The following is a 15705-nucleotide window of genomic DNA, read 5'->3' as shown; positions in this document are numbered from 1 at the left end:
AAAAACGCGCACACACACACATAATCACAAGAGAGTACGTAAAATGCGGCGAAGGCGAAAATGACGCGACACACACACACATTCATTCAGCTGAGGTTCCGACATGCTCACATGTGAGCGCATGCTCACATCGTAAACTCGCTCTCACTCTCTCAACACTTTGCACTCGCACACACACGTTCTTGTTTCGTTAAATATTGCTGCTGCTGTTGTTGTTGTTGGTACATTTTTGCTGTTCGTTTCGTTCGCCCAGCGAACTTGTTGTTTGGGGCGCGCTGCGCGGCGACTTTTGTAGTTTGGCGCTCTTGCTCCGCAGCAACGCAATAAAAGTTCAAAAACAGTTGAAGTATACCGCGACGCGAGTAAAAATCTTTCTTCACCGTCGTCGTCGTCGTGTCGTCTTCCGCGAATTTGTCAATTTCTTTTTCCATTCAATTGAATTGAAAGAAACGGCTAACGCTTTTGTTGTTTCTTTTCTTTTTTCGTATTTTCTTCTTTTCGTTGTTGTTGGTAGATATATTAAAGTATAGTGAAATAATATGCAACGTTTGTTTAATCGCTGCCCATCTACATATATATAATATATATGTATATGTATATGTATAAATGTGTCGCTTTTAAATTACAATGGATTTTGTTTTTGTTTCCATTCTGCCAACAACAAAAACAGCAACAAGAATAACAACACAACAGCAACAACAACACAAAAACAGCATTTCATTTTTTTGTTGTTAGTTAACTTTAGTTATTATATAGTGTGGCTGATGAAGTGTGCGCGCGGCAATGTGTAATTGCGTTTCTTTTGTTTTTTGTTTCATTTCGTTTTCATTTCCATTTTCAATTTAATTTTTTTTTTAATATTTTGCTTGCTGTGATGCCATGATAGGGGAAAAAAAACTGCCTGAAATTTGCATAAATTGTTTGTCGTTGTTGCAGCATTTTTGTTGTACGGTTGTTTAAACTAAATTTGTGTGTTGATTTATCAAATAATTATTGCGGCGTTGTTAATTTATTGTATTATCGTGATTTTTGTTGTTGTTTTGTTTAATATACTTATTAATTTATACCAGAGAGAAGCAAAGAAAAAAAAATTTACCAAAAATAAATTCTTGAGAGCACTGTATGAGCACACACGTACGTCTTCACAGTCGCTCGGCTCTCTAACAACTGACAGCCCTGAGTGTGCAGTGTGACCGAAAGTGGGTAGCGCTCTCACGTTCGATATATTATTTGGCAGCTGGTCAGGTCACACTGCACACTGCGGTGTTCGTCCACCAGCGATGATGCTGTCTGTGTGACCGTTCGTTGGATACGCGCAAAAATCGAATCGAGTTTCTCAATTACAGACATCTTGCAAGCTATTTTACTAATAATAAACATTTGTATATTACATAACTTTCAATATTTCTCAATGAAAAGGCAATTCATAGTACACACACGCAAGCATACATATGCATATGTAAATTATTAAACATAATTGTGGTTGTCTTACTCTGGTTGACTGGCTGGCTCGTCTCTGCTGTTGTTGTTGCTGTTGAACTTGAACTTAACTGACAATCTGTATTTTACAATTTGTGGTCACGTGCTTTATGAAATTAAATGAATAGCATACATAGATAAGTTCCTTGATCATTTGGCATGCGAGGCAGTTGTAAGTGTAGCTGTGTGTATATCCAAACCATTTAATAAACAAAACAATTGCAAACAAATCGAAATGCGTTTTATTATTGCTCCTTTTGTATGTTTACATATGCTCACATTTTGCAACAACACACACACTCAAGCCCATAGCTACTAGCTACACAATGTTGTTTTATACGGAGTGACCGTATAATCAAAGTAACGCTGGGAGGAACAAACAGCTGCTGTGCAGAGTTGCTCTCAAAACATGCGATGCGGGCAAGTAAATTAAATGCAATGGCGCATCTGGCTCGCATTGTTTAGATTATTGTATTATTGACGAACAATGGCAACCAAATACTTGCTGCAAGAGGGGTTCGCATATGTTTGACAACAAAGATTTGAAAAAAGTGTCATTTCATGCTTATCGGAATGGCAGCCAGGCTACACATATATCGATACTTTGAACCCGGTGCGAGCGTACTGTAATCGATATATCGATGGCATATCAACATCTCTATTTTAATTGATGCCATAGAATACAAAGTATTATTTATGATTAAATGAGCAATTCATTGCTGTGTCGCATCAACTAAATGTTATCCGCATTGTCCACATTTCTGCCGCCGCTGCTACTGTTGCTGCTTTGGACGCCTCTAACGCCAACGGCGCATGGTCACCAGCCCGATGAGCAATTCCATGAAGAGCTAGTGGTGCGTCCGCTTGCCGGCGACCATGTAAACACATACTTTCAGTTCACCACGCGATGGCATTACGGCGATCGTAACAATCGTGAGTAACAACTTATTATATAGTATATATAGACTTCGCTTGCAATCCGTTTACCCGCTTTGCCAGGGCTTCAAAGTGTATCCTGTTCTCTCATCTTAACTACATTTGTCCGTTGCAAGCGAGTGTCTAGAATTTGCTGCACTGCTTTATTGCTCTCCTCTCCACTTTGCAGTCTATCACACACAGCTAACGCCTCGCGTCATTGCCGAAATCCTACAGACCTACGATGTCAAGGAGCTGCACATTAGCCTCACTCAAGGTCTGTGGCGCTACGAGAGCTGGGGTTATCCCATTGTGGATGCCACCGGTGGTGCTGAGTTGTGGGCGTGGTTCAGTGCCAACAATTTGACCAACGATGCGGTGAACAAACAATGGATGCAATTGGCCAATGTGTTCTCCGGCGTATTGTGCTCCTCGCTGAATTTTGTGGACAACACCAATAGCATTGCACCACGTCACATCTTTCGGCCGCAGTTCATGCACCACGCCGGAGAGCATGGCAAGCAGTTCGTTCGCTATGCGACATTGCCACGGGAAATTGTTTGCACCGAGAATCTGACGCCATGGAAGAAACTGTTGCCCTGCGGCAGTGCATCCGGTTTGGCCACATTGCTCAACTCGGGCTTTGTGCACAATACCAAATATCATTCATTGGGCGTCAAAGTGCGCACACTATGCGATCACGATGATGACAACAACTGTATTGTGGAGCTCACCCAAACGGCAAATCTGGTTTACGATCTCAAATTGCTGGAGCAGAGCAACACGGACTTTTCGTTGCGCCGTCTCTTCGGCATGGGACTGAATGGTTACTGTGAGCTGGCCACCAGCAGTCGCATCTATGCGCAACGCAGCGAGCAAGGCGAACGCTTCCAGTTGGTGCCGCCGCCCGCATTCAATGTGAGCAGCATACGCGGTGGACACCGGGTGTCGTATGGTGTCTATGACATACAACAGCAATTTGAGGCGGCAGCACCGGATGCTACACGTCTCTTTAACATTGCCTGGATCAGTGAAAAGTCAACGGGAGGAGGACGTCGTCTGGCTGTTAGTGCATTGAACTTGCCACCGCTTTATGCGCATCGCTATCTGCTGGGGAATGGACAGAAACGTGGACGTATTGCCACCGAGATACGCAACACACACTATGAGGACTTGCCAGTGGTGTTGCTCGAGCTGGTGCCTTGGTATGTGCACGCCTATTTGCACACGTTGCGTATACGCAACAAGGCGCAACAACGTCGCGAGTACGCCACGGATGTGAATGATGAGTTGCCATTTAAGCTGTTGCACTATGCGCCTGGGAAACAACGTGAATTGCCCACACATCTGGAGATTGGTTTTGTGCTGCCGGCGAAGAGCAGCGCGCTGATTACCATCGAGGTGGACTATTTGCTGCTCAAGTGGCTCGAGTATCCGCCGGATGCGAATCACGGGCATTATATTGGTGCTGCTGTTATAAGCACACAGTTGCCCATGGGCCGCAATTATAGCGCCTTGCCGCCGGAGGCACATCTCTTCAAGGATTCGTTTAATGCGTCGCGACCAAGTTATACGCTGACGCTGCGCACGGAGGCGTTGATTGTGTCGCTGCCAACGCCCGATTTTAGCATGCCGTATAATGTGATTTGTTTAGCGTGCACAGTGGTTGCATTGGCCTTTGGGCCCATTCACAGTGTGGCCACCAAATTGATGATTGTCGAGCGACAGACGACGATGCCGCGCAATCTGTTGCGCAAGCTCATACACAAGCTCAAGTCACGCTGGGGTAGCAAGAAGGAGGAGGCAACATCAGTGCCGCAGACAGCAACAGACGAAAAACTGCAGCAGCAGCAGCAGCATGAGGAGAAAGAAGCGGAACAGCAAGAGTCGGTCGTTTGTAATGAGCAGGAGCAGGCGAACATGTGATAAACTGAGATGGCAAGACTAGAGATAGAAGAGCATCGATGCATACTCGTAACCAGCGCCTACTCCTGTCGCTTTTTTGCTGATGGGGTGGCTGCCGATAAACATATTCCAAAGCACGACAGTCATTTCGATAACAAAACCATATAATGGCGCTTGACATGTTTCGATAACACACATTTGTTCAATCAAATAAAGCGCTTCATGTCCATATAAAATGTGTATTACTTAATTTAGTTACAAAGATCACTTTATAGATGCAGTTAATGTTAACTCTCACTTAACGTCTGGAAAGTAGGCAACACTTTCCAACAGGCGTCCACACACACTCCCATACATACATAACACCGCGATGTGTGCAAATTGAGACAGGTCTTTGTTTTTATTGAATGCATTTCGCTTTTTATTATTTTTTTTGTTTTGTTCATTTTTATACGTAAGTATTTTTTAAATAATAATAGTATCTGTTTTGTTTTAGCTTTAGCACAAATTGTTGCCAAATGTCTAAATGTAAATGCTATCGATGACAATGAGTGACGTATATCGGCATATCGAACATCATTTAATCCTTTTTCGTTTCATTCTTTTGCCATTCTTCTTTTTCTCCGCTGCTTATGAATTACAATTAGATTAAAGTGCGTCCACATACACACACACACTCGCACACATACACACGTGCGTGTGCCTATGTGAAATAGTCGAGAGTTGAGTTGAGTTTTTTTGTTGTTGGTTTTGTTATTGGAATATTTGATCATTAAATACTACTTATATGTTTTGTGTTTTTATTCTTATGCTTGTTTGTGGTTGGATGCTGCCATGTGCTTGCTGTTTGTTGAATGTATGTAAAAATTGGCATTAAAAAAATATATATGTATGTATGTATGTAAAAACTATGCAAAGTTACATTTTACACGCGACTTGAAGACATTACGTTATCGATGTACAATTACAATAAAACGACAAAAAAAAAATAGTACGATTAAAAAGAGACAAAAAACACTAGGGGACAATTACAGAGAGTGGAAATGAAATTTGCGTATATAAATGTAATGTTAGATGTATGCGTATGTTAAGAGTTAAGATATATTTCTATATATGCATAATGGACACGTCTCCACGGTCACTTTCTCTCTCGCCCTCGTTCTTTCGTTCTTCGCTCAAATTACAATTACTACAAATACAAGTACAAGTACAAACTAATGCTAAATGTTTTTAGAAGTATTAATGTGCTTCACACGCACATGCACACGCACATATGCAGGCCATTGGCTTAAATGGCTACTTTGCAGCAGAGCGAGCGAGACAACTGGTGGTGCAGGCGGGCGACAGCTTCGAGTTGATTTCTTTTGTTGTTGTTGTTGTTTTCCATGTTTCATGTTCTTCATACTTCTCGCTCTCTCACTCACATGCACGCTTCACTGTGGCGGCTGATTGCCGTAGTAACCATAGGCGCCCGCTGGCGGTGGACCTTGCGGTGCTCCCGGTGGCGGCATCTGTGCTCCGCCTGGCGCCGGTCGATAGCCTTGATAGCCCTGCGTTGGCGGATACTGCGCATAGCCGCCAGCCTGCGGCGGCTGATGATACCCATGACCGGGATACGCGCTACCCGGCGGCGGTGGCCCGTAACCTTGCGGTGGTGGCGGCGGTGCACCGTATGGTTGTCCGCCCGGTGCTGGCTGATATTGATTGGGCGCCATCGGTGGCGTGGCGCCATTTGGTGGCGGCGGCGCTGTTGCATTTGGCGGTCCGCCTGGCGGTGGCTGTTGCTGTTGTTGTTGCTGTGGTGGTGGTCCACCCTGTGGTTGTTGTTGCTGTTGCTGCTGTTGTTGCTGCTGCTGTTGCTGTGGTGTGCCATAGCCTCCCACGCTGGTGGGTGGCGTCGAGTACGTTGGCTGCTGTTGTGTGGGCAACGGAGACACGCCGGACACCACGGCGCTTAGCTGTTGTCCTGGTTGTCCAGGCTGCTGTTGCAGTGGCTGCAAGTAAAGGGATTAGATTAATAAGTTTGCAAGCTATAGCTTCGGTTCGTGTTTGGGATAAGTACTGGTGGAAATACGTGCTGTGGTTTGTGTCTTAACTAAACGATGATAAATAGACTAACCTAAATGCAAGTTATATAAGCAAAAACTATAAATTAAAAAATTGTAATTTTAAAATATTGCAGGCTGCTGTGAAGTGATTATAATAATAAGGGAAATTAATATTGTGAAATAAATGTACAAGTTTTAAAGCTTTAGCTTCGGTTTGCGTTTAGGATAAGTACTAGTTAAAATACTTGCTGTGGCTTGTGTCTTGAAAACTAAATGTTTAAGAAAACTAAGCTAAAGTCAAGTTATTTATAACATTATACTTAACTTGACTTTAGGTTAGTTACCTTAAATGTTTATTTTTATATTATAATTTGACTTTAGGTTAGATTCCTTAAATGTTTCATTTTATCGTTTAGTTAGGACACAAACTAACTAATTAAAAAATAATACTTATCCTATGCAAATATTATAAATTAAGGAACATTAATTTTAAAATACTACTTTCAACACTGACCTGCTGCTGTTGCTGTGGCGCATACTGTGGCTGCTGTTGTGCGGCACCCGCGCCCGGCGGCTGCTGATTGGGCGGCACACCCGCCACAGCTGTCGGTGGCGGCGGCGGCGTCGATTGCGGCGTATTGGGTCCATTCGGATTGCCCGCTTGCTGCTGCTGCTGATTGGGCGCCGATTGTTGTTGCTGCTGTTGTTGTTGCTGCTGCTGCTGTTGCTGCGGTGGCGGCGGTGTTTGACTCGGCGCCGTGCTGTAACTGGCCGGCGGTGGTGGCGGCCCAGCATTTGAGCCCGCCACACTCACCTGCTGTGCATTCGGTGGCCCCGGCACCGGTTGGCCCGGATAACTTCCGGGCGGTGCGCCCGTGGCCTGTTGATACGCCTGATACGGTGATTGGGCTTGGCTGCCGGGCGGCGGTGGGCCGTAGCCGCCACCTGGTGGTGCACCGGGCGCACCCGCCTGACCGTATTGATTGGGCGGATAGCCGGCATAGGGGCCCATCGGCGGAGGACCGCCGGGCACGGCGCCCGCCTGCTGTGGCGGCGGTGGCCCATACTGATTGGGCAGCACACTTTGCGGTGGACCTGGCGGTCCCGGTGGGCCCGCCTGGCCTCCGGCCGTCGGCGGTGGCCCGTACATTTGTGTGGGCGGCGGACCAGGCGGCTGTTGGCCGGGCGCCACTTGCTGTGTGGGCGGCGGCGGCGGATACGCACCTGGAGGCGGTGCCTGTTGTTGTTGTCCGCCCGCAGCGGCGCCACCAGCATTCGGATTCGGTTGATACGCATGCACCACACCTTGGGCGCCACCGGCTGTCGATGTGGGCGGCATGCCTGCATGATGATACGCCGCCTGTGCATTGGGCGGTGGCGGTGGTGGCCCATAACCCTGACCGGGTGGTCCATAGGGATAAGCGTTTTGTGGCTGGTACTGCGGCTGCGATTGCGGCGGATAGCCCGGATAATGACCGTGTTGCTGTTGCTGTTGTTGTTGCTGCTGCTGCTGTTGCTGGTAGTTGACGCGATATTGTGCTTGCGGTGGCGGCACTTGGCCCGGTCCCGGCTGTGGTTGCTGTTGCTGCTGGTTCGGCGGCTGCTGTTGTTGCTGCTGCTGCTGTTGTTGCGGTGGTGGCGGTTGGCTTTGACCCGGCGGCAGAGGTCCGTTGTTGGGACGCTGCTGTTGTTGATCTGTATGGAAGGATGGGCAAGAGATTACAATTTAGTAAGGCTAGGAATAGCAATACTAAAAACTAAACGGCAAGGTTTTTAGTGCAAGTGATTAAGTGTTTCATTCCCCTTGTTTCAAACAGCAAATAACTGTACACGAGGAAGTGAATACATATTTAACACAGATTAAATTAATTGCTTCGCATTATTGCTTAACAAAGCTTTGCTTAATTTCAACACTTAAACATGTTTCATTTCGTTTGTTTCAAGCAGTCCAATACTTAAGCATGTTTCATTCAGATTGTTTCACACAACAAATAGAAGAACGACAATAGACAAAAGGAAGAATGTATTTTGATACAAATGAAATGAATTGCTAGCATCGAAATAAAGAATTTCAACACTTAAGCATGTTTCATTTCGTTTGTTTCAACTAGTTAAACAATTAAGCATGTTTCATTTCGTTTGTTTCAAGCAGTTCGACACTTAAACATGTTTCATACCGTTTGTTTCAAGGAACAAATAGATTAAACATCGATTGCCAAGTTGCATATTATAGTTGAAATAAATGTGCTATACATTACACTTACTGGGCGCTGCATTGGCCACGACCTGAGCCTGCCCGGCGCCGGCCTGGACATTGCGATACGGTCCCGCCTGTGGCTGTGGCCCAGCCTGGCTCACTTGAGGCGGCTGCTGTTGCTGCTGTACTTGGCCCGCCTGCTGCTGTTGTTGCTGCTGCTGCTGTTGTTGTTGTTGCTGCTGTTGTTGTTGTTGTTGAGATTGCTGTTGGGCACCCGGCGGCATGCCGGGATGCGTGGGCTGCTGCTGTTGGCCCGGATACGGTGGCATTTGTACAGGACCAACGCCTGCATCGTTGGCATGCTGCAGCTGCATTTGCGCCTGTATAACGCTGCCCGGTGGTGGCGGAGCACCCGGTGCCACCTGCTGGCCGGGCAACTGTTGTTGCTGCTGCTGTTGCTGTTGTTGTTGGCCCGGTGGCGGCACGCCGCCCAAACCGCCAACAACACCCATCATGCTGTGCGGCGCTGGCGGTTGATTGCCCTGCTGCATCGTCTGCATAATGTGCGGAGGCTAAAGAGCGAAATACAGATAAAGAGAGAGAGAGAGAAAGGGAGTTAGAGTGAGTGGGAGAAGCTAGCAAAGAGTGAAGGGGCAAACTTACAGGCAGTATTTGGGAAATGTTCATCTGCGGATCGGCGAGCTGCGCCAAATAGACGAGATTGCGATGCAGCGCCACCTGATAGCTCATGCACTCCTGCGACTTGCCCATGTTCTGAAAATCCTGTATGGTGTGTATGAGTCCACAATTTTCGTCCAGCATCTTCTGGATCTGGGCGGAGCTAACCTGCGGTGCTGGCACACCGCCGCGCTGTCCCACCGCATTGGGCGGAGTGCCCATCATCACGGGATTGCCGACGCCAACGCCGCCGGGACCAACGACACGCTGCTGCATGGGACCCATGGGTCCCATGGGACCGACACCGCCGACAACGCCACCTGGCGGCGGTCCTCCTTGTCCAGTGCCAGGCGGCTGTTGTTGTTGCTGCTGCTGTTGTTGTTGTTGCTGCTGCTGCTGTTGTTGCTGCTGCTGTTGCTGCGGCGGCATTTGCGGTGGCGGCAACTGCACCGAACCCGGCGGCGGATGTTGCACGGGTTGTTGTTGCTGCTGCGGCTGTTGCTGCGGCAACGGCGGCGGCGGCGGTTGCGGCGAATAAACTGCAGACATTTTACTGGCTGCAGCCTTCTTCTTCCGCTTGGGAGTTTTCTCCTGTTTTTCCACAATTTTAGCGGTTATTATCAAACGGTGTGTGAAAGAAAAATTCCTGCTCCCCTTCCTATTGTTTGTTACGCTTGCTGCCCACGCGCCTTGCTTGACTGTAGTTTGCGGCGCGTCAATTAAATAAAATTAAAATTGTCTACGCTGAGTGCGGTTTTTTTTCTATCTCTTTTTTTTTTTTTTTTTAAGTCGGTTTCACATTCGGTTTCGCATTCGCCGCATTAAAACACACTCACACACATACACGCGTGCACACACAACTACACGCACATTTATATATATATTTTATATATATATCTCACAAATTTTTATATATAAATGAAAAATTGCAAACTACTTCATTTGTGTTTTATTTAAGTAGCGAGCTTGAATTTAGCAATTTAGCACGTGTCGCGTTCACTTCATTTGCGTTGTAAAACACTTTAATTTTTAGCACAAAATTTGATGATATGCTTTTTGGCCGAAAAAGTCTACATAATTTTTCTTTTTCTTTCCACTTTTGCAAATTGCAAAGAACGTCAACGACGCTTTCAACGATTACAGCGGCCGGTCGATTACCAACCAACAAAAAAAAAAACTATCGATGCGCATGATGCGATACACGTTCAGACTGAGCATGATGCGTCCGCGTGGTCAAACTTTACATTTATTGAGCCGCTAATTATATCTACTCTAAAATTAATAAAACTTAAAATATAAAATAAAATTTATTAACTATGCGCACTCTCGCATTACTTTTATTTCATAAAATTGTATTAAAACAGTTTGCATGACGGTTGGTCGTATGCCAACATGGCGCTGTTCTGCTCACTTCAGCGAATTAAAATTGTATGAAATTGGTGTCTGTACCATGATGTTATCAGTATTGCTTCAAAGAATTTGCAAACATTTTCAAAATTTAGTTACGTACTGAAAACATATGCATATATATATATATATTAATTTTGCAACATTTTGTGGCGATATTGTTTAACAACCGGCAGCATCAAGAAGTGTAGGGGTACATCGTACAACACATATCGATTACTTTTAACGATAACAATAGCACGCTCACAGCGATCAATCTTTTATTTTTTCACAATTTATTTTGTTGGACTGGCTTTTAGCCAAATTGATTAAAGTAGCGAGTGTATGTGTGTGTTGTGTGAGTGTATGTTTATGCATGTGTGAGCGTGCGAATTATTAAACAAAAAAGCAAGAACCAGATTACTCAATATCAAAGTGCAATATTCATTTGCCGCGCCAACAAGCATCTGAAGAAAAATGGTTCAATAAACACGAAAGAAAAATACCAAATCGAAATTAACTGTATTTTTTGTTTGTGTGCACAACAATTAACGAATAAAATATACAAAAAGTTAATAAAAAAAAAAAGAAAAAGTTTGCCAGCAGAGCGTCAGAGAAAAACGAAAAATAACAACAATTGTGACAGCAGCAGCAAACAGCAATAGACCCGCAGAAGTGAGAGAAAGAGTGCGAGAGAGAGCTATAGAGTGGGAGAGCAGCAACAACCACAAACAAGAACAGCAGCAACAGCAACACTTCAGCGCAGTGATGAGAAAAGTGATGAAACACACTGGGAGCCCAACAACACAAGTGTTAAATGTAAAATAAAAACGTGCGGCAGATAGACGTGTGCATACGACATACATATGTATATGTATATGTAAATAGTAATAGAAACACATCGAACAAAACTGCAAAAATCAACGGTCATCCTTTTTGTAGGCGCTCTCCGGCTTTGCACAGCACGCTTGTGTGTATTAAATATCGATTTTGTTACCCTCTGCGCGCCTCTCGTTGATTGCACATGTGTGCGTGCGTATGTATGTGTTGTATATGTGCAGTTTGAAGCGCGAGCTTGTGTGCGAGTGTGTAAAAAAACAATAATTGCGATATCGATAACGATAATACGATACGATAGTGCAAAATAAATACAAACAAAACAAAAAAAATTTTGAGCGCGTTATCAAAAGCACACGGAACACAGCAATAACAAGCACAGCTACAACTATAAAGCCGGCGGCGTGTTTTTTGTTGTTTTTTTTTTTGCATTTAGTGAGTGAACGAGGGAGCTTTTGTTATTTTTTCGTTTTTTTTTTTTTTGTTTTTGCTTTGCTTTTCGCTCTGGTGTGTGTGTTTTTTGGTTTTCACTTAACCAAGATCCAAAGCGTAACAACAATAATAATAATAATAGTGAAAAACGACGTTGACAACGGACAACGCAGCAGCCAGGGCAAAATAGTAAAAAGAAGAATATTAGCGACATTTGTTTTTTTTTTTTTTGTGAGGAGGTAAGAAGAGAACTTCTTACCAATGATTTCGCTGTTGCAAATGAAGTTCCATGCGCTGCTTTTGCTGCTGTCAAAGGTCTGGACATGCATATGTTTCATGTTCAATCGCCAAGTGCGCGCTGTAAGTAATTTACAATAAATTATAATAACCATAAAACCTTGCACACTTTCCACTTGTTTCAAATTTAGTTGAATTTCCAGTTTTTTTTTTTTGTGTGTTACTTGTGTTGTGTCGTGTTATCACAGAACACGCAGTGATTAAATAACATAAACGGTACTCGCTGGTCAAGGCTGCGATAAGCAATTGCACACCACACCCACCCACACCCCCTTCTTTGGCCTTTTGGTTGCCTTTACCTTTCCGGGTCTCTTTCCACACGCTTCCAATCAATCCTTTATCACACAATGACAGTTTCCAATTGCTGTCGCTGCAGCTGAGCGGCGTCGTCGTCTTCTTATCATGTTTCCTTACTCTCTCGCATATACAATGTACGTATGTGCTGTGGCAGCATGACGCTGCATTGCATAGGGGAGATTCACACAGAACATGCTGCTGTGCTGTACTCCCACCGTCCATCCCACTCTCACTTCCACATTGTACTCATACTACTACTTACATGCTTGTCTTACCTAAGCATATTACATTTGATGGTGATCAGCGGTGTGTGTGTGTGCTAAAAACACGACTAAATACACATGCAGTGCTGTACAGCCGCCATCCCACTCTTACTCCCTTAGCACACACACACAAGCACACTCGTTTACTACTTTCTTTGTCTTACCTGAGCTTAAAACTTTTAATGATGATTAGCAGCATCAGATGTGCGTGTGTTTGTGTGTGTACGTTAACAAAAAAAAAACAATTACAATTTTGAATGTGCCAACATATTTGAATGTATAAAATTAACTCTCTTAGTTTATCCAGTATCAGCCGGTTAAATATGAACTCTTCCCGCTGTCACCGGTGTCGCGGCATCGACTCAGTTTGGTGCAGCGCAAAACTTTGGTGTTGGACTTGGACGAGACGCTGATACACTCACATCACAATGCGATGCCCAGGAATACGGTGAAGCCGGGCACGCCGCACGATTTTACCGTTAAAGTGACGATCGATAGACATCCAGTGCGATTCTTTGTGCACAAACGGCCGCATGTCGATTACTTTTTGGATGTGGTGAGTAATCGAAAGGATACACTTTGATTCGATTTCGATAAGCTTCTTCGTTCAAATTTAAAAGCTTTCTATCTCTACGGAGAGCGTCGTTTTCGTCAACGTTGAGGAGACTAAATTATAGTGTATTGTGCTACACAACTAGTCGCAATTATTCAGACTTTTAGAGCTTGACTCATTTTGGGGTTCAACAAACCTCTTTAGGAATTGCTAAGTGCTTAGTGTGATATAAGCAGCTTTTGTGACTAAAGCAGCGTTTAAAAATGTCTCATATTTTAAAAGTGTTACTTACTTGATGAACTTTGACTTCGTTTTGAAGTCATTTGCATTCGTAGCTCTTATTGCTTTCAATTTCGAAAGCTGTGCTGCATTAAACTTTTAGCCTTCTTGCTCTTATAGTTAGTTTGGTGATAATTTAGTTCAATCATTCTGAATACAAATATAGAAGCTACAAAATCATGGCTTTAGATAAACCCAAAATTATATTAAGACGTCCAACTCATATGAATCTTTATCTATTTATGAATCAGGTATCGCAATGGTATGATCTGGTTGTGTTTACGGCCAGCATGGAGATCTATGGAGCTGCTGTTGCTGACAAATTGGACAACGGCCGCAATATATTGCGGCGTCGATACTACAGACAGCACTGCACGCCCGACTATGGCTCCTATACCAAAGATTTGTCAGCCATATGCAGTGATTTGAATAGGGTAAGTAAACCCCGTATATATTATAGATACATTGTTAATCTTCTCTTTTTTTTTGTAGATATTTATAATTGACAATTCGCCTGGGGCATATCGGTGTTTTCCAAATAATGCAATCCCCATTAAAAGTTGGTTCTCCGATCCAATGGATACAGCATTATTATCGTTGCTGCCCATGCTCGACGCGCTGAGATTTACCAACGATGTGCGTTCGGTGTTATCGCGAAATCTTCACCTGCATCGCCTGTGGTAGCAGGTGTGCCGCCACCAAGTGTAGCTAATGCAACAAATTTAACATCAACATCAGATGCGAAGTTACAAATTAAAATTAGCAACAACAGAAACAGAATCAACAACAACAAGATGAAACAACAACAAAAGAAACAGAAAAAAAATAAGGTGGTGCTGTGACACATAAACGAATTTTATGTTTAATAATAGGACAGAATGAATGGATCGATTTTTCTATAATCTGTATTACATTTTCAATTAATGCAACGTTTTCTAACTAATTATACATAATGTTCGTATCATTTAACTACATATGAATATATATTTATATACATGCATATATTTATATATATATACAATATCGATTATACAATTCTTTGTGCTAGAAAATTAAATTGTTTGCGTTATTTTTGTACTATAATGATGATGAAGACGATGATGATGTAGATGTTGATGTTGAGACAAGAAACTACAGTATGTTTTTCAGGCAGGCAAATAAAATAAATAATTATGTTGACACACAAACAGACATAGACACACCTTACACACACACACACACATATATACATTATATATCATAAAAACACTTTAGCTAAGACAACTACAACACATACACATATGCATAGATATATACATTATATATATATTTATGTTAGGCATAGTTTGTTGTAATTACATTAAAATTAATTATTATTATTATTATAATTACTATTATTAAATGCAAGCCACAAGGCAAGAAACATTGTTTTCTATATATACATACAACAGCAACAACGTAAAGATTAATGAACTTTTGTATAGGTTTTTTTTTGTGTAAAAACAAATCAGGCAACAAATAACTTTTAAACCTCTATAGTTTTCGTTAAAAAACAATCAAGAAAAACGAAACGAAAATGCAACCAAAACTAAATTTTCAAAGGACTAAGTGTATATGTTAAAGGAAAAACCAAAAACAAGATTGAAAAGTAAAAGGATTATGTTAACTCTTAAGATTAATTAATTAGAGATGCCTGCATGCAGGCAAAAATGGCATTGAAGGCGTACTATATTTGTATTTAAACTTGAATAAGACGATGAGAACTATTAAAGCATAAAACCAAAAAACATAAAATTCATTTCAACATCTAATTCTAAGGGCAAAACCACAAAAACTTTCGGCTTTTGTTAAATCAATTTGCCATGCCCCCGGAGAATGAAATAACTAGGGATTAATGAGAGCGCCAAATCATGAAATATATATATATATATATATTAATGTATATTCATCATAATGAAATTAACTGAACAATCGTAGCATGTTTTATCAAAAGAAAAGAGAATCAGAAAAATTCAAACAACTGTTTGCAAATAAATCATAATCATTAATTGGCTGACTACAAAATTGTGAAGAAAAAAGTATAGAATGAAACAAATCGCTTCCATAGTTATTTATGAACACTGTTTCAAGATGCTTAACAACATTAAAAAAAAAAGAAAT

General features: G+C 42.8%; 4 protein-coding genes across 9 annotated transcripts in view; 2 read left to right on the top strand and 2 right to left on the bottom strand.

Annotated features, from left to right (window-relative positions):
- Positions 1-15705, bottom strand: part of LOC133848735 (putative mediator of RNA polymerase II transcription subunit 26) — a 138233-nt gene that overhangs the window by 20135 nt on the left and 102393 nt on the right. Inside the window, exon 1 of one of the 4 annotated variants that reach the window (XM_062284402.1) lies at positions 1097-1203. The exons of 1 other annotated variant lie outside the window; for it this stretch is intronic. The gene's annotated coding sequence lies outside the window, so the exon portion shown is untranslated. Of the gene's footprint in view, positions 1-1096; positions 1204-15705 lie in introns of those variants that run through there. 2 more of the 4 variants (XM_062284403.1, XM_062284401.1) reach the window with 2 other exon arrangements.
- Positions 2105-5166, top strand: LOC133848737 (GPI transamidase component PIG-T). Its single transcript, XM_062284407.1, has 2 exons — positions 2105-2412; positions 2585-5166. The coding sequence occupies exons 1-2, from the start codon at positions 2217-2219 to the stop codon at positions 4318-4320; spliced, it is 1932 nt and encodes a 643-aa protein (XP_062140391.1). The 5' UTR covers positions 2105-2216; the 3' UTR covers positions 4321-5166.
- On the bottom strand, positions 5658-10361 carry LOC133848733 (basic proline-rich protein). 2 transcript variants are annotated; one of them, XM_062284397.1, is made up of 4 exons: positions 9208-10361; positions 8606-9116; positions 6862-8042; positions 5658-6293 (listed from the first exon to the last, which is right to left on the bottom strand). In XM_062284397.1, exons 1-4 carry the CDS (start codon positions 9769-9771, stop codon positions 5733-5735), a joined length of 2817 nt encoding a protein of 938 aa, XP_062140381.1. In that variant the 5' UTR covers positions 9772-10361; the 3' UTR covers positions 5658-5732. The 2 variants fall into 2 exon arrangements, with proteins under 2 accessions (XP_062140381.1, XP_062140382.1); XM_062284398.1 differs by having other exon boundaries at positions 8612-9116; positions 9208-10359.
- Positions 10850-15339, top strand: LOC133848742 (CTD nuclear envelope phosphatase 1 homolog). Of its 2 annotated transcripts, none has more exons than XM_062284415.1 (4): positions 10850-12237; positions 13033-13290; positions 13818-14000; positions 14059-15339. In XM_062284415.1, exons 1-4 carry the CDS (start codon positions 12139-12141, stop codon positions 14248-14250), a joined length of 732 nt encoding a protein of 243 aa, XP_062140399.1. In that variant the 5' UTR covers positions 10850-12138; the 3' UTR covers positions 14251-15339. The 2 variants fall into 2 exon arrangements, with proteins under 2 accessions (XP_062140399.1, XP_062140400.1); XM_062284416.1 differs by having other exon boundaries at positions 10851-12237; positions 13042-13290.

The sequence above is a fragment of the Drosophila sulfurigaster genome, chromosome X (assembly GCF_023558435.1).
Source record: "Drosophila sulfurigaster albostrigata strain 15112-1811.04 chromosome X, ASM2355843v2, whole genome shotgun sequence".
In the NCBI taxonomy this organism is placed as follows: domain Eukaryota; kingdom Metazoa; phylum Arthropoda; class Insecta; order Diptera; family Drosophilidae; genus Drosophila; species Drosophila sulfurigaster.
Note: the sequence above shows the minus strand (reverse complement) of the source record. Positions and strands in the feature narration are given on the sequence as shown.